At 40.7% G+C, this 18,810-nt stretch overlaps 1 protein-coding gene across 9 annotated transcripts in view; it reads right to left on the minus strand.

Moving 5' to 3' along the window:
* Nucleotides 1–18,810, minus strand: part of FRYL (FRY like transcription coactivator) — a 233,791-nt gene that overhangs the window by 110,540 nt on the left and 104,441 nt on the right. For 5 of the 9 annotated variants that reach the window (XM_078394667.1, XM_078394666.1, XM_073001273.2 and 2 more), the window contains 6 exons: nt 17,000–17,098; nt 14,983–15,084; nt 10,798–10,842; nt 6,782–6,885; nt 6,546–6,654; nt 5–91 (listed from right to left, as the gene is read on the minus strand). In XM_078394667.1, the coding sequence (XP_078250793.1) occupies nt 5–91; nt 6,546–6,654; nt 6,782–6,885; nt 10,798–10,842; nt 14,983–15,084; nt 17,000–17,098 (546 nt within the window). The remainder of the gene's footprint in view (nt 1–4; nt 92–6,545; nt 6,655–6,781; nt 6,886–10,797; nt 10,843–14,982; nt 15,085–16,999; nt 17,099–18,810) is intronic. The other 4 variants (XM_078394668.1, XM_073001278.2, XM_073001275.2 and 1 more) reach the window with 1 other exon arrangement.

Consider the following 18,810-nt stretch of genomic DNA (forward strand, 5'->3'; position numbering starts at 1 on the left):
TTACCTCCGGATTAATGGTGAAGGTTTTAGGGGATTTTCCAACACTTAGAAGATCAAAGATGATTTCTTTCATTGCAAAATCCAGGCGCTCCTAAAAGAAAAGAAAAAACACTTAACTGTGTACGATATTTTGTAAACTTTAGAACAATCCCTAAACCAATACATTTAATATTAGATTCCTGTATAAAAAAGAGAGGTTACTTACTTGTAATCATAGTTCTTCAAGTGGTCCTTTGTGAATCCACACAAATGGGTTTTACTGCGTCTGCGCAGGACTCCTCGGAATATTCAAGTGCTTAAAAAGACGTGATCAGTAGGATATTGCATACTCCGCCCGCCCAAAATACCTCAGTTCTGGAATGTCCACCGCTGTCAAGGCTCTGACTCCAAAAAGTTCAAGACACCAAGTGATGGGCAGTGGGGAGGATGGTGGGATGTGTGGATTCACAGAGGACCACTCGAAGAAATATGGCTACAGGTAAGTAACCTTTCTTTCTTCTTCGTGGCCTCTGTGAATGCACACAAATGGGTGACTAGCAAGTTCACTTACCGGAAGGAGGGCTCTCATGCCAACAATGAAGTCATCACAGCCCTTCCAAAACTTGCTTCCTTCTTGGCCCTGACATCAAGATGATAATTCACAAAAGTCGAGGGTGTAGACCAAGTGGCCACTCGACAGATGTCAGGGACCTCGATGCCACACAACCAAGCTGGAGAAGTTGCCATAGCTCTCGTGGAATGTGCCTTTAGCACCTCTGGGGGAGTCTTGCCTTCCAAGTCATAAGCTAAAGTAATAGCAGAGACAATTCACCTCGAAACTGTCTGTGAGGAGGCAGGTTAGCCCTTTCGTGGGCTATGGAAGCATACAAAGTCTGGGGGAAGTGCGAAATTCCATAGTCCTGGAAATATAAAATGCTAAGGCACAACAAACATTGAGGGAGTGGAGCATGCACTCACCATCAGAAGAGGGATTTGGAAACTACGTCAGAAGGATTAATGGTTGATTAACATGAAAATCTGAAATCACCTTGGGAAGAAAGGGTACATCTGGATATAATACAACCTTGTCTGGGTGAAACTGAATATAAGGGGCATCAGCTCGAAGAGCAGACAGCTTGCTTGCTCGACGTGCAGAAGTTATAGCCACAAGGAACAAAGTCTTGATGGAAAGAAGTTTGAGATGCGCAGAGGCCATGGGCTCAAATGGACAAGCATGTGCACAGAGAACAACTTGGAGAGACCACTGCGGAAGTGGAGGCCGTGTAAGTTGGCGCACGTTCCATAAACCTCTCACAAATCTTTTCAAGGTAGGATGAGAAAATAAACGAGAGGCCTCAGACCCCACAGGCTGATACGAAACTATAGCAGGAATATAAACTTTCAACGTTGAATGAGCCAAACCTTGGTCAAATAGATAACAAAGGAACTTGAGAAGGGTGTCCAAGAAAACTGGAACTGTGGGCAATTTCCGCGATGGAGCAAATTTGGTGAAAGCGTTCCACTTATACGAATAAAATAATTGAGTAGAGGGCTTCCTAGCCCTATCTAGAACTTCAGCCACGTTGGGGGAATTCTCCGTGCTGTAAGGTGTAGAGAATTGAGGTCAGGATGACAAATTCGGCCTTTGTCCTGAGTCAGAAGGGAGGGTTGAAGAGGTAAGCTCAGGAAGTCAGTAGCCATGGCTCTGAGAGTGGTGAACCACGGTTGTCAAGGCCACCATGGTGCTACTAGAATGACATTGCTGATGGAGCCTGACTATTGTTCGTTGGATGAGAGGAATGGGCAGAAAGAGATAAAGAAGGTCGTCACCCCAGTCCATCATGAAAATGTTGCTGAGAGAGTTCTCTCATCTTCCTGCCTGAGAACAGTACCTGCTGCATTTGGAGTTGACCTGAGTGGTGAAGACGTCGAGACTTGGTGTCCCCCGCCGACTGCAGAGACAAGAGGAAACGGCATCGTTGAGGGTCCACTCATGGGTTTGGGTGGTAAGACGGCTCAGACGGACTGCAACCTCATTGTTCTCTGTAGGCACGTGAACAGCCAGAGGAAAGACATGGTGATCGTAACACGATTCCCACAGCTGAATCGCTAAATACAGAAGATTTAAAGAATGGGTGCCACCCTGTTTGTTGATATAATACAGGGTGGTCATATTGTCCGTGATGACCTGGACGTCGTGACCAGCTATGAGAAACTGGAAAGCTCAGAAGGATTTGATGACTGCTAGTAACTCTAGGTGACTGATGTGCAGCAGTCTCACTGAGCCTGACCACCAAGTGTGGATCTTGCGATGACCGCAGTGTGCACCCCATCCTATCTCACTGGCATCTGTTGTGATTTGTACTGTCAGCTGGAGAGGCCTGAATGGGTGGCCCACCAGGAGGTGAGGGACAAAGGTCCACCAGGTAACTTGGCGAGCTAACTCCAGGGTCACCAGTAGATGCTTGGAAGGATGATCTAGCAAAGGGTCAAATATGAAAGTACACATCCTATAGATCTATAACCACAAACCAATCACCTGGCTGAAGCAGAGGAATGACTGATTTGAGGGTGACCATGTGAAAATACCTCGGATGAATGTAGGTGTTTAGAAGTCGCAGGTCCAAGATGGGACACAGGCCTCCATCATTTTTGGGAACCATTAAGTAATGTGAGTAAAAACCATTCAGAATATCTTGGGGAGGCACCCTCTGGACAGCATGTTTTTGAAGAAGGAGTGTAACCTCGTCCTCTAGAGCAAGTGAGTAAGTTGTGTGTCTGACATGACCGAGAGAAGGAAGGTCCTTGAATTCCAATAGGTAATCATAACGTATGATTGTGAGCACCCAAGTGCACTTGATGATGATGGACCACTTGTCGAAAAAGGGAGCCAGCTGGGGATGATGAGGACAGCCCAGGAGAAGAAAGTCAAAGATATTGCTTGTTTTTTTCTTGCAGGGTGATGGAAACCTTGTCTGCGCTTAGCAGGGACCTGGGAACGGAAGGGAGAAACCGCAGAAGACTGAGAAGTGTTGTATCTTTCAGGAGCCAGAGCTGGAGGTTTGTAGGGCCGATAGGGTTGCTGGTATTGTTGTTGAAAGGTAAAGGGCCTGCGCCATTGGTTACTATGTTGGCATCTGGGCTGCTAGGTAGAATAGGAACAGGCGGTCTTGAGCTTCTTGTGCAAATTGTCCATCACCTCATCCATCTTCTCATTAAAAAGACCAACACCATTAAATGGAAGATCCTCAATGTGGGATCTAGTGTCATCATTGATCCCTGCCGAGTGCAACCAAGTGTGCCTTCTGAGGTCAATAGCTGAGGCTAAAGATGTGAGATGCTGCTGTTTAGCAAGTGTGGTGGCCTCAAGATGAGTGTTGAGGGCAGAGGTTCTGGTCTCCCAAGGAGCAGCCTAAAGGACCAGGAGGATCTTGCTCCACAGTTGTCTCTGACAGGCTCCCATTGCAGCTTGGTAATTCGAAACTCTCATAAGAAAGGAGGCCAAAGAATATGGCGATGGCCTAAGACATCCAACTTTCTGCCTTCCCTATTGGTATGGGTGACTGAAGATCAATTACTGGCACGGGACTGATTTGATTGCACTATAATGGAGTTTGGAGCAGGATGTTGAACGAGAAAAGGTGTGTCGGATCCATGTGTTCTATAGTAGTTCTCAATGTGTCGAAAGATTTGGGTAGACATAGACGGCTTGTCCCATGACTCCTTGATAAGGTCCAACATGGATAGTATGAATGCCAGACTCAACAGAGAGGATTTCTCTTGATTTATGTCATTGAAGAAGAGGTCCTGTTTGGGAGGGGGAGGCTGTTCAATGTCGAGTTCCAAAGATTTGGCCATACAGAGAATGAACTTGGAATAAGATGTAAAGTCTTTGGATGGAGACGGTGGGTGGACATCTGCAACATCTGAGTCAGGTGTCGGTAAATTTGATGGGGACTCCCTAGAAGCTTCCGAAGGGAGATCCTGATCCTGCTGAGAAGCCACTGAGATCAAAGAGTCCCTTGAGAGAAGAGGTGAAGGGGAACAATGATGGGCCTGAGGTAAGTGAACTGAGGTTTAAAACTTGTAGAATCGAAGCCGAAGCGTGATGTGAGTGGGACCTATGGACAACAGAAGCTAGCTGGGAAGTCAAGGCTGGTGGCAGGGAGGATGAACATGCATGTTTCGTTGGTACCGGGTCCGGTCGGGGGATATCAGATGGGGTAATCCATGTTTGGAAGCAGATTTTCTTGGTGTCGGTATCGCAGGGTCAGGCTGGTAGTATGCTCTATATTGACGATGGGCAGGAGGTGGTGAAAGAGATTGAGAAGATGTGGGAGAGGCATACCTATAATGCACGCGCCTAGGCCGCCCATAATAATCCTCAACATAGTGGCGATGGGCTCATTCAACCTGTATCGGTGTCAATCGCTACGCCGATCCACGTCAGAATAAAGAGGTTCACCATATTCAGAAATCATGTGGTGTCGAGACGAGCGTGGCACAAGAATCATTTCTCAAAACTGAGAATAATGTTGGGATGGAGAGATGTGGCGCCGTTTAGTATATCGCTTCCACGGAGGAGACTGAGAAAGCGATGCCTCTGAGTTGGAAAGTTGGATCACCATTGCCCGCCTGATAGAAATAGGGCTAGAATGGGCCAAGGCCAGGCTGGAGATAACATCAGCCTCAGAGTGGCCATGAGATGGTGACAAGCTCAGTACCGATGCCGAGGCTTGAGCATGAGGAAGCGGTCCCACCTCTCCAGCTTCAGAAAGGGAGTCTGGGTTCAGAATGTCCTTCGATGATTCCTCCAGGATAGGGGAGGAGAGTGAGATGTGAACCGCTTGAAGTTCACTGGGTCAATGAGACTTAGAGACCAGCTTAGCTTTCTTTTGTTTAACTGCATCCTTCTTTTTCTTAGGAGACAGATCCTTGGTAGAGACCGAAGGTGACTTCAACATCGATGCCAAGATAGTCTTATGCCTGGAAGCTTTGGAGGACATTTTAGGAGAGGGAGTTGTCAGTGTCGATGGAACCGAAGGCTCGGACTGAGAAGCAGGGACAATGGTAGGTTCTAGCTACAGGGCTGGAAGGACTAGCTACAGGGCTGGAAGGTTGCAGGGACTTTTCCCAGAGATATGACCAAAGTCATTGCAAACGAAGCTTGAGAGCCAGCTTGGTTAATTTTTTACACTCTGCGCAGGAGTTGGTCTGATGTCTCTCTCCCAGGCAAAACAAGCAGCGATCGTGGTTGTCAGTGAATGGAATTTTGTTGGCACACGATACACACCTCTTGAAAGGACCCGAAGAGGCAGGAAACGGGGGGGGGGGGGAAGGGAAGGGAAAGAAAAGGGTACCTCACAGGGGGAATGTCCAAGTCCGGGATCCAAAAACACTTAACGATAAACAGTGCAAAGATCAAAGAGCTGTAATCAAACAATCAACAAATCCAAGTCCGTGAGAAGATCAGGAAACTGTTAAACAAGCCAAAAATCAAAAACCGTTAAATCAAAATGGAAGAAGCTCTAATAATTGCTAAAGGAGTCCGAACTCAGCGGTGGCTAAAAGGAACTGAGGTATTTCGAGCGGACCGAGCATGCATGCCACGGGGCAACGTCCTATTAATGTCTTTTAAAGCTCTAAAATATTCTGAGGAGTCCTGCGCAGGTGCAGTAAAACCCGTTTGTGTGCATTCATAGAGGCCACAAAGAAGAACTGGCCAAAATGCAACTGCCTTTCTGGGAAAATATTATGTTATACTACAATAATCCATGTACCAGGATTCCATGCATTTTATTGTAAATTATTCAACAGTCAGTAAACACAAATGGCACTGTACTACTGCAGACTCTCTCTCACACACACACTTTTTCTAACCTTACACATCCGCCAGCTCCTCTGGTAAATGCACCTACTGAAGGAAAGGATTTTGCTTTTTTTCTTAATGCAGAACAGAAGTAAAAGCATAAACATACTGGCTACCATGGTAGTTTTCAAACTGATATGTGGAAGCACAAAGTTCTTCAAAAGCTTTTTAGGGTTTCCTCAATAAAGAATTAAAAATTGCATTGTTGCCACTGATCGTCTGCTACAGGCAGCCACACTAGAGTTTTAGATGTGTTCCAGGGCTCTGCCTCAGGTGACAAGGGATGACTGATGTGAAACACAGCTAGCATGAAAGAAATATCTAGTCTAGAACACAAGTCTGACTCCTTGATAACAAGGTGGGAAATTTGAAAATAGATTTATATCTAGGGCTTATATACAGAAAATTCATATTTCAGTCTCCTGTCCATCACTGATGCTTTCTGGGCAATCTCAGACAAGTTATTTGAAACTAACCCACTTACCAGGACTGTACAGAGGATACCTTGAAAAATCACACTTGATTAATCTTGAATTCCTTAGGAAAGATAGGCTCTAAGGATTCAAGAGGATGCCCTCAACAATATTTTTTTTCTGCTAGCACAATTTGGAGGCCAGATATAGATATGGATCAGGAAGAGGAACAAATATTTAAAAGGCAATATATTATTAGACTGAGAGTTATGAAAAGAGCTTACCTGAGCAATGAACTGAATAATTTTTACAAATATGTTTAGAGGTGTGTCTCTAGGAACCACACTGCGAGACCCTTTTGGAAAAAGTGCTGATACAATACTCATGAGGCGGCTGTGGAAGAAAAGGTTTAGAAAATAGTGTTGAGTAAACTTACTAGTAACTTCATCAAAAGGACTTAGAATCTGATTTAATTTTGAACAGTGATGAACACTGTAGTATAAGGAGTCAAATTACCTACCTTTGTGTTACAGTGTTGCTTTCACATTTTATTCTAATAACATAAACCCATAATAGTCTATACAGTGATTCCAGTGCAACTCGAGACATTTTGGGATCCTTATTCTGTTAAAAGACAATTAATAAGAAAGATTTCAATGCCCAAACAGGTTTTGGTTCAAAATAATATTTTTAAGTACCACAACATTCTAATGTGAATCATTTATAAACTCTTAATTCCTAGAAATCTATACTGTAATAGATATGTGTTGAAGAAGAATGTCCAATTTCAGTCTTTAAAATTCCTTTACAGTAGTCAATATGATGACACATTTTTCTCACCAGGCAATATACAGAAATTCCATAACAGAAGATAATGTACACCTCGACATGCACAATGGAAATGATGTCATCATCAGTGAAGAACAGCTAATGATTAAGGCAATTTCTGAGGTCACATGACCAATGCACAATGTAATGAAGTTGTGTGTATCCAGAAAGCCCCAAAGGATTTTGGGATGCAACATTATTCCCATTACACATGAACAGAGAGGCACAACAGGATTTTAGTCAACACATTAAACTATCAAAGTAAGACGCACACTTAAAATACCTGGCAACTTAATAAAGACTGAAACAAAAATGTCTGAAAGCTGCTCTTAACAACTAATAATGGGCCTATGTTTCTTAGGGAAGAGAATTTACTAGAGCAAGGCCACTAATTAATAAGCAAAACTAGCCACACCCATCACATCCTTCCCAAAACACAGCCTGAACTCAGCATATCTCTTCATATTCTTCAGGGTACTTAAGAAGGGAGTCTCATTCCACTTCAAACATGAAGTGTGACTTCTCTATTAGGCTTCCTCACTTTCGTATCACAAATACAGTGACAATCCTCTGCTCTGCACGTGTTACTCTCTTTTCAAACATCCAGGTACAGTGAAAGCATCATTACCAGCCCCTACCTCTCTGCAAAATTTTCTTCTCTCCATCACTACTCAAATGGAAAATTGTGATAGAGGCATAGATGTAGTATCTCTACCACCCATGTACGGTGCATAGATAAGCAAGCTGAAAGGAAGATTTGAGCACTAGTTCAAGGAGGCACTCAAGGATGATAGCGGCTGCAGCTGAAACACCTCAATCCACTATAATGCCGACTTGGTGTATTTTTCTTTTTCTTTTTCCATGCTCAGAAATGTGACAGTTACTGAAAGTTATAGCCAGCATAGGGGGAGATAAGGGCTTGGAGTGTATGCCAGAAGAGTTGTATGTAAGCTTATTCTCAAGTGTACAATCATAGCTTTAGTTGGGAAGTCTGTGAGATGAAGCTGCTCAACCAGGTGAAACTTACTTCTGAATGAAAATGCACAAGGTTCAATCTCTTTGTTTTCCAGGGTAGTGGGAAAGTGATCCACAATTCCTTTATTCCTTGTTTCAATACACTTTTTATGTGCTGATCCTTGGCCATAATAAACGTTTCACTTATGTACAAGCATCACTTCATTCCCTCACTAATTGGAAAAACTCTGGTATCTTGACAGACAAAGGAAATTTGGAAACTAGGAGAATGCTCAGTTATGAGACTGTAGATGTGGGCTGCAGGTGCTGCATTTCACACAGTGATGATTATTTGTGAGACACCTCTTTTGATAAATTCCAGTGGACAGAACTGATTCACATATTTCAACATTTATATTTTGTTTACATTTTCTAACATCTCAGGCAACAGCACAAGATCTCAGTGTTCATTTTGCTATCGCAAAACAAACTCGTTCATATCATTAAGGAAACCCTGCTTCCTTGTTCACTAATTACTGAAAATATGCTTGTGGTGAGCATCCTCTACTAGTACATACCATATATGACAATCATCAGTTACATCCTAAGTTACTTGGATCCCATTAAAATAAATGAAATTCTTTAATTTCTCTGATAGAAAATACTGAAAAGGGGCTTTCCATCTTTCTATTCATGTGGGAGGGGGGGATCAGGCCAAAACTTCAGAAAAAATTACAGTTAGGGTATTATGAAACACCTATGTGTTTGTGGAACTCAAATGAAAACAAGTAAGATTTCCCCTAGTACTCAGTCAACACAGAAGGGTGCTTATTTTCTCCTTTTATATTTCTCCTCAAGTTCGTCAGGTCCTTAAGAGCACCAGGTCCTTTTATGCAAAGAAGGATTTCTGTTACAGTGTTTCTATTCTGGTTTGACTTCTATAAAAAAATAAGTTAAAGCAACTGCTATTACTTTACTGTAAAATTGATTCAAATGAATGACATGCAAACCAACAAGCAAGGCATTTGCTTCCTGTAAGAGGAATAGTAGCTTCTAAACTCAAAATCAAAACCGTCACTGATACTGAGGACTAGACAAAAGAACTCAGAAAGCTAATATTGTTCAGTCTTCCATGCAATTCACACCTTGATGTCTTGTTACGTATTTTCAGTCAACCCCAAGAAGTCCCAAGCAGCTTTCACATTACTATACATGAAATGTTTTATTTCATTCTTTTGAAATTAAAGCAAGCCCTGTATGTACAGGTGTTTTTATTTCACCCATTATACAGTACTAATTTACTGTAAATGGTAGTCACAAAGCCTATACATTAGCAAAATATACTGTATACTATTTGACAGCCAAATACAGCATCCTGATTTGTTGCTCCCAAATCTTGGGTTGGTTAGGAACAAAAGAAGAGGACTTAGGGTTCAGAAGTCACAGTAAATCTTATTAGTTTTACCTGCTCACATGAAGGGAGGACTGAATGGTTGGTATGCTGAAACCATTGCTCATTTACAATAAATCAAGACATAACAGGAACCCTTTATCATTCTAGGTTTTTTAAAGGACTTGGCTGTCAATAAAATGCTTAGTTCAACCCAAGTAAGAGGTCACTGTCACATTAAAGAGATAAAATAGGAATGCTGAGAATATGGATAGCAAGCAGGTTGTTCCTCATTCTCTATAACACTGGTCCCCAACCTCGGGCCTCCAGATGTTCTTGGACTTCAACTCCCAGAAATCCTGGCCATCAGAGGTGGTGGTGAAGGCTTCTGGGAGTTGTAGTCCAAGAACATCTGGAGGCCCAAAGTTGGGGACCACTGCTCTACAATGTCCCTTAGCACCGGGTGCATCTGCTTGAGCAGATCAAACCCCATGAATTATAGTCGTGACCTACTGAAACAAAACATATGGTGAATCTATAGTTTCACACAGGACAAATGTATAACTCATGCTTGTTATTATCCTGCTGTAAGAACTTCTAAGAATTCTGCCTCAAGTTTTGAAAATGATAAGGCGCTTTGTAAGTAATTTATAAGTGTTAGAATTAATTAACTTGACACTGACATTATGAGGACGTTCTCTGAAATTTCTTCATAAAGGAAAGAGATAGCCACATGTTATGTTTTAACCAAAGTGCTATAATTGCTTCAATAAACTAGTTGCAAATATAATCCTGCTATGACCTGAAACAATCTACAACATGAACACTGTAGAGTCTGTTGCTGAAAATATATTATTCTGTAGCCCATCCCCAGTTATAAAATCCAAAGCTGTGAAATATTAAAGCGCTAATATGTGGGGATTTTCTAGTTTTAGAGCTCTATCTTGTGGCATAATTAAGTATTGTTCTGTGGTGTTTGGCATAATATTGCACAGTTCTTTATGCATTGTTCTGTTAGTTCTCTGTGCACAAGTGTGGAATGTGTAGACAAGATAAGCTACTCAACGCCTCTTTGGCCAAAATCTTATCTTTATGCAAATTATGATACTTAATAAATAGAAGTTCCCGGAGTGAAGAAGCACACTAATGCAGGAATTACTTTGCTTTATACGATGTCGTGTATGCAACTTTTTTTTCTATCAGTTGGTACAAAATTACTTGCAAGATACCTTTTAGACTACTCTTATGTTTCACAGTCTAACTGCTGCTCTTATAGAACGAAACAGGACACACAATGCAACAATCAACAGAAAAACGAGACACATAGCTATTTCTTACTTTGCTTTTACAACATATTAACTCACCTGAAGAGTTTCTATTTGTTTTCTGATACTGTTGTTAGATGGCATCTAAATAAAGCAATGCAAGACAGCAAAACATAACAAACATGAGAATGGGAAGCACATGCATGTTAGATGAAAAAATAAAAAGCACAAACAGAAAGCTGTTTATTAAGGGCTTTATCCAGCAGAAACATACTTTTGCAAAATCTGTTTGGCTGTATCCTGCCTTGTCAGTTACATCTCCTAGCATTTACTATGTTTTTTTGGCAATAAAATTTAATAACACACTAAACCTGAGGCTAAACTATGTTAAAGTCATAATTTTAATTGCTTGAGTCCAGAAATCAACTGAACCTTTTTCAGAAATTTTGGTCTGAATCCAGATAGGGCTCAAAGGTGAGGACTGTGGCATGCAGGAAAGCTCCACCACAGAGGAGGTGGACAGGTCAACAGTGCTTGTAAGCATGTTCTGCTACTAATCTCCAAATACGTCCGTAGAGCAATCTTGTAAGCACTGCTGCAGATGTTCAGTATAAACATGGAAATGTCTACCTGTTTTCTAGGTGAAGCTGGGACATGGGGGCAAGGGTTTATTTGCATCCCTACAAAACCAGCATGGCTCATGCTCTATTTCACTGTAGTTTCATCTAGTTTCAAAGATGTTTCTGCACAGAAAGCAATTCTGCAGCAGCAGCTGCAGGGCAAACCTATTTTTGAAAGTGGAGAATTTCAGAAGTAGTTAAACAAAAATCTTCTGTTCAAACATAATAAGTTAAAAATATCTCCAGGTATTCAGGTTAGCTAATTGGATCCCAGTCCAGAAGGTCACCAGAGATTTTATACATTCTATAACCAGCTATATTATTAGCTTTTATAATTCTAATTCAACATACAATGGGCATACTTTTGGTGTGAAATATAAATGAAATATCACACACAAAATGTATTTTCCTATCTCTGCATCTAAAAGAAACCCTTTCTTCTCTAAAACTGCTGCCAAAAATGAATGAAGAATAAAAGCTGCCTATATTCTGCCCCCCAGATCAACACATCATATTACAATAATATGCCTATTTTGGGGGGGAGAAAGCCTCACTGAACTCAATGAGACTTACTTCTCAGGAGCCATGTATGGGATTACACTCTCAGCTATGTTTTACCATTATATTCTTGCCTTCAACCTTTCCTAGTCTGTCACAAACTCCCCTAATGCTGTAAGAGGAACTGTAATCTTAAACAATATTTAGTTGATATATGTTATTAACAATCATACTGCACTATTATCATCACTGTCCACCTTGAGTACAATTCTGATTGAAAAGTAGGACATAAAAAGGTGCAGTCAAATTAATCTATTGTATTAAAATACAATAATTCTGTACATTTTACTGGATCTCCCACTTTCTATGTAGGCAAGCAAGTGCCTACTCCTCAGCGCCAAATCCCACTCCTTTCCCCTATAAAAGAGGGAGAGTGGGAGGTATATCATCCTGAAAAATGCAATTAATTATTATCCTTCTTTAAAAGCTCTTACATGTTGGGAGATTAAGCATTCTTCAGTCTTGATAAACTATGGTAATGTGCTCTGAATAGAGGTCTTGGAACAGCGTCTAGTGTGGCTGAGAAGGCCAATTTGAGAGTGACAATCCCTTCCACATTAAAGACAAATACAATCTGTCCCCTGTCCAGCTCCCTGATTTTGCTGATTTCGGCACTGCCTCTTTGCCTCGGCCTGCTGGCCAAGTGTCTCTTGAAAATGGGAGAGGTCATGCTGTAACGCCTACCTCCAGGCTGAATGCTCAGATGTCAAGGTTTTCCATCTGTTGAGGTCCATTCCTAAGGCCTTTAGATCCTGCTTGCAGATATCCTTGTATCACAGCTGTGGTCTTGGGGGTTGTTTGTTTTTTGGGGTTCCCCCCATTTCCAATGGAACTTGGGGGTTTTGGTTGCTTTTTGGGGGGTTTCCCCCATTTTCGATGTGTCTTGCATGCTTTTTGCTTTGTTCTCTGTGCATTTCTGATCTGCTCCATTTGTTTTTGCAATAGTTCCTGCATGCTTCCCTTTGTTTTTTCCTTTGATTTCTGTGCATTTCCAACCTTGTCCCTTTGTTCTCTGTGCATTTCTGATCTGCTCCATTTGTTTTCTGTGCATTTGCAATGGTTCCTGCATGCTTCCCTTGCAGCTTGGGTTTGGGCTAGGTGGGGGGTTATGTTTCTGTGCTCTGATGGGTCTTGCAGACCCTTTCTGCAAGGGTCTGTGCGGCTGGTTTGCTCTAAAATGGAGTTTAGACTCAAGTCTCCCCCCCTCCCGTCTTCTCTCTCTCTCTCTCTCTCTCTCTCTCTGCTCCCCAGGTGCTTGGTTTGGTTTAAAATCTGTTTTATTTAAAAGGTGCTTGGTTTGGTTCAAAAGGTGTTTGGTTTAAAATGTGTTGGTGTAAAATTGTTCCCAATTGTTCTCTCCCTCCCTCCTTTCCTGCTCTTTTTTTAACCTAAGTCATCTTAGGTTAAAAAAAATGCTGCCCCTAGTGGTAGACAGAGTAACCAGTTTTCCATTAGTTCCTATGGGAACTAATGTGTCAACTTAAAAAAGGCACCTCTACATACAAACAAAAAAAGCTGGAACGGATGAATCAGTTTTCAATGCATTCCTATGGGAAATGCTGATTCGACTTACAAATCAGGGACGGATTAAGTTCGTAAGTAGAGGCACCACTGTATGAATTAATATCAGGATTTGGTCAACAACGATTCCTAAATGTTTTAAAGTCTTCATGTATTATTGAATAAATCACAAACATAGGCATCAATCCTAGTCTGAAAGATTTTTCAGAAGAGAAAATCTGAAACAGTACAAGTGATTTAAAATATTTCTACTGAATAGAGCCCCGTGATAAAATGTTAAGTTATTAATGGACAAGAAAACTATATTAAAATATATAATACATGCTGTACAATGATTAATTAGCCCCTGGCAATGGAAGTGTTTATGTATCCATTGCCAGCAGTATAAAATTTATTTTAAAAATTCAAAGAGGCATCAGTAAACCCCTCAATATTCTAATCAGAGAAAGCTTCAAGGGCAGTAGACACAGACAAATAAAAGGTGGACAATGCAAAAGAGCTGCCAATGGGTTAAAAATAAACAAAAACCTAGGAAAAATATAACATGAAAAGGGGAAAAACACAGTCTACAATAAATACCCAGCTGGTGTTTTTGTTCTTTTCACAATAGATCTGATGACTTAAGCTACATGAAGAATTTTGAAATAGTAACAAAGAAGGCCAAGATGAGCATTAGCAAAACATGATTTCTACTGTAACATGACCAAAAACCATGCACCAACTTAGCACCAATATACCATCAACAGAAGCCTATTACACAATTTCCAGTATAACTACAGCATAACACTACAGCCTTACAGAAGGAACAGATGCATTCAGAAATGAACGAAAACCAAGATATCTACAATAACTATAAGCAAAATCAAGCCACATCATTAGAAAGGATTAAAATCCCTTTAATACCGTAAAAGAGTGCAAAAATGTATTTTTGGCTATCCCACTGAAATAAAGAGTGCCCAACTGTGGCAGGATAATACCATAAACAAAGTTCTGGGGCTATATTTGTATATTATGCAATGGCATTTCCCCATCTGCACCACTCCCTAAACATACTGAAATCATGAGGGAAGGCAAGATTACTCTGGAAAACAAACTCTTATTCCTGAACTCAGATGTTAGCATTATGAACAGCTGGTTTAGCATCTGGCTGCAGGGCCAGAGGTTGGGAGTTGGATTCCTCACTGTACCTCTTTGACACCGTACTTAATGATCTATAGGGTCCCTTCCAACTCTGCAGTTCCAAGATTATTATAATATATATTATTATTCTGTTCACAAAATAACCATGAAATGCCTTTGTATAAGCACAAAGGAGGTGGGTGTTTTTCCTTCCTATGGTCCTCTATCATACAGGGCACTCAAGGAAGGAAGGAGGGAAAGACTTCTAATCTTAGGCATGTTGATTCTTCTGGCTGCCATGGGAAAATGGAGCTGAATACCACCAGAAGTATGACTTTGTCTATCGTTTCTGTATGTTTAAAATTATTAAAATAAACACTGGATAGAGCAAGCTTTTGTAAGATAAGGACCAAAAGTTAAATAAGAAATCTAACCTTGTTATATTTTGGTCTGAAATAACCCTTACCTTTAAATGGGATAGACAATTCTGCAGGAAGATATGCCAGTTATTTAAAAAAAACTGCTTCTGACTGACACACAATAAACAGGTGATCAGTGGATACAAAGCCTATGAGAAAGGAAAAGCAACATTAAATCTATCTTTTAGAAAAACTGAAAGGATTTCACACAGGACAGTTTATTGTAATGTCAGAACATAACAAGTCAACTATAATGCACACAAGTTCTATATGGATTCAAATAACACATTTACTCCTTCTTTGCTCCTTCTAGTTACATAAGCTAATAAACCAGAAACAGCTAGTTTAGTGTCATATCCATTCCCCAGAACATAGTTTCTTATGGTCAAAGAAGTTAAGCTCAGAAGCTGGCTGTAAACTTTTATTCTTCTGTGGACAATCTGTGATCACTTCAAATCAGGACTTGTTGCTCCAAGTTGGCTGTAATAAATTATCCCTCTGGGTTCAAACATAACAGCAAGCCACCTTTTCTGGTTTTTCTACCAAACTACTCAAGTAAGAGCAAAGCAGCCTGAGCATACAGCCCCTGCACATTTTGGTTTAAAAATCCAGATTTTCTGACTTATTGCTACATGTGAACAATGACAGTTAAGGAATTAGGCCTGGAGTCTTAAAAGCTCTGTCTTTTAAAAGACTCCAACTCCATCAACACCAATTATTTTAATGGCAGAAAGAATGGTTAAATCGTTCAATCATAGGACCAGGACACATGGTCAATGAAAATTATAAAGATGATCAATGATGAAGGCTCCCTCCTGCAAGAGTCAAATGCTAGATTCTGTTTGTGAGATTTTAGTGGTGTAATAAGAATACCACCCACCCTTGTCTTTTAATTGTGTTCAAGGACCACATAGATTTTTTCTTTTCTGTTGGGACTCACAGAACTAATCGGCATGCCCTTGTAAATCCAGGGACCAATAAGTAACCCTGTATGACTGTAGACAAGTAGCACTCATACATGATGTCTGCTCATTCTCATATGTAGGAAGAGCAGTTAAACAACCACATACTTCCTTGCACCAGAAAGCTCATATGGTGGCTAGCAACTATACAATAAAATTTCAAAATGAAATATTGAACAACTGTAAAAAAGCGAGTAGCAGAGCAATGAAAAATTTAATAAGAAGTAGAAAAACAAGCACCTTCCATCCAAACAACTGAAATTATATATCTGCTTGAAAGCCAGGGTCGGGGAGCACCCTGTTTCCCCAACATCTAAAAGCAGGTTACATCAGATACGTTTCCCTGGGAAAGGTATTCCAGATGCGGAGTACCACAACTGACAAGGTCCCTTCTTGTCACCTCCTGCCCATGGGCGATGCATTGACCAGGCATAGGATGTCTCAATCTAGTATCTCAGGGGAGGAGCACCCCTATTCTGGTCATAAGAAAACTTTGTCCTGCCTAATGTCTAAATGATAGTAGGACTTGAAAAAGAACCTATCAGAACAAGTGCAGAAAATAAGAGCACATGCCAAAATGTGATTTCCGTTTACTGCCTTGCTCTTTACACCAAGGCCAAAGGCAGCAGGAGGCAGAGGAGGATTCTGTATGTATATAGGAGAAATCATATATGCTGCCATAACTAATTGATAAGAGGCCTGCCTTGTGCCAGCAGCAGGAGTGTGACTAGTTGTGTGACTAGCATATATCTGGTACCTTGTCACTTAGTTGTGAAAACTATGATTCCTCTACTGCACTCATAGAATTCTAATATGATTATGGCTCAAATGTCCATATGCAACTACCAATCAACTGAAAGAGTTTTAGCTGCTACTATCAGCCCACAAAATAAAGATTTTCCTGCAGTGGGATAAAGCTAGCTTGTTAATTATATTAGCTTACTAGTTAAAAAAATTACAGGTTTCAAGTTCAATTATTCAACTCCCCAGGCTTAAAGAGGATCGTTCTGTTTTGTGACTAATTACTCTGCTGAATTGCATGCATTAACTTTATTCTGTCCTAAATATTAAAATGAATAAATAATAAATACTTCTTAAATACCAATGAATGCTTCTTTCTTGAGCTCAGCTCAAAGGTAGTCTGGTAAAGCATCTCCACAAAGTTTTTCAGACAGGGCACATTCACTTCATTTTTAACAGCCTAGTTAAAAGATAACAAATATGACAGATAAACCTTTTTTTAAAATGAGGGGAAAGACACAAGTGAAGTCATTCAAAAGTGCAAAATGATAAGACTCTGGGAATCAAACACTTCATTTTATTTCATTTAAGTCCTACTGCTCAAATGGAATTAGTCTCCAATTAGTCTTGTAGCACAATGGTAATCAAACCTGCAAATTGTATTCTCAAAGGCTTTCACGGCCGGGTTCCGATGGTTGTAGCTTTTTCAGGCTGTTTGGCCATGTTCTGGAGGTTTTTCTTCCTAATGTGTCAACTATCCCACAAACTACACCAGAACACACACAGAGTTCTAACTCCCATCCTCTAAAAATGCCGGCCAGAGAGACCAGCAAAACACTAGGAAGAAAAACCTCCAAAACACGGCCAAAGAGCCCAAAAAACCTACAACCGCCAAACCTGCAAATTGTAGCTATTTAGCTTATTTTGTTGTTGTTGTTGTTTAGTCGTTAAGTCGTGTCCAACTCTTTGTGACCCCATGGACCAGAGCACACCAGGACCTCCTGTCTTCCACTGTATCCCGGAGCTGGGTCAAATTCATGTTGGTAGCTTCAATGACACTCTCCAACCATCTCGACCTCTCTCATCCCCTTCTCCTCTTGCCTTCACACTTTCCCAACACCAGGGTCTTTTCCAGGGAGTCTTCTCTTCTCATGAGATGGCCAAAGTATTGGAGCCTCAGCTTCAGGATCTGTCCTTCCAGTGAGCACTCAGGGTTGATTTCCTTCAAAATGGATAGGTTTGTTCACTTTGCAGTCCAGAGGACGAGTCTCCTCCAGCACCACTAATTTGGAGCTACTGTAAAATAAGATAACCCTGAGTACTGCTGAGGCATTGATTAATTGAGGAAAAAGGTGAATATGCTAAGTTCAGACCATTCACAGTGATGGCAAGGGGGAAGTTATAGGAAAGAAGGACAAAGTTATCTTATCCATATTGTAGTGCACTTATTTAAATCCATTATCCACCCAACAGCGCTGAGTAACAACTGGAAATAATAGTTTTTAATTCTTGCTATCCAGGCCATATACAGTATAGCATGGATTAGGTGCTCCTTCCTCTCCATGGCAAGATCTCCATTCACATCAAAGATTCTCACTGGGTTGAACTTAGTTGCCAGCAACTTCTGAACAGGTCATTATACTTAAATAAGGGTATAAAACAGGTAAAAATGTGTATGCTACGTAATGATCTTGGTTTTAACCAAGTCAAAGGTTAAAACAAATTAATATTCAATACCAATATTGGACATTTTTAAAAAAACCCTGAGAATTGGAAGGCAGCTAAGAAGTAATTTAAAAATTGCAAGGATGGGTCATTGCCGAACAAGGCAAAGATCACCTACACAATTGTATTCACAATTACTATGTACAGACGTGAAAAATTGACAGTGAAGAAAGTTGACAAGAAAAAAATTAATTCATTTAAAATGTGCTGTTGGAGGAGAGCTTTGTAGATATCATAAGCCACCAGATAGGCAAGTAACTCTAGATCAAATCAAGTATGAACTCTCCTTTGTGGCAAAAGTGAGTGAAATGAGACTCACATTTTGGGCACATTATGAGAAGACATGATTCTTTGGAAAAGGCAGTAATGCTAGGGAAAGTTGAAGGTGACAGGAAAAGAGGAAGACCAAGTAAGAGATGGATTGGCTCAATCAAGGAAACTAAAGGC

The sequence above is a fragment of the Pogona vitticeps genome, chromosome 5 (genome assembly GCF_051106095.1).
Source record: "Pogona vitticeps strain Pit_001003342236 chromosome 5, PviZW2.1, whole genome shotgun sequence".
Lineage (NCBI taxonomy): Eukaryota > Metazoa > Chordata > Lepidosauria > Squamata > Agamidae > Pogona > Pogona vitticeps.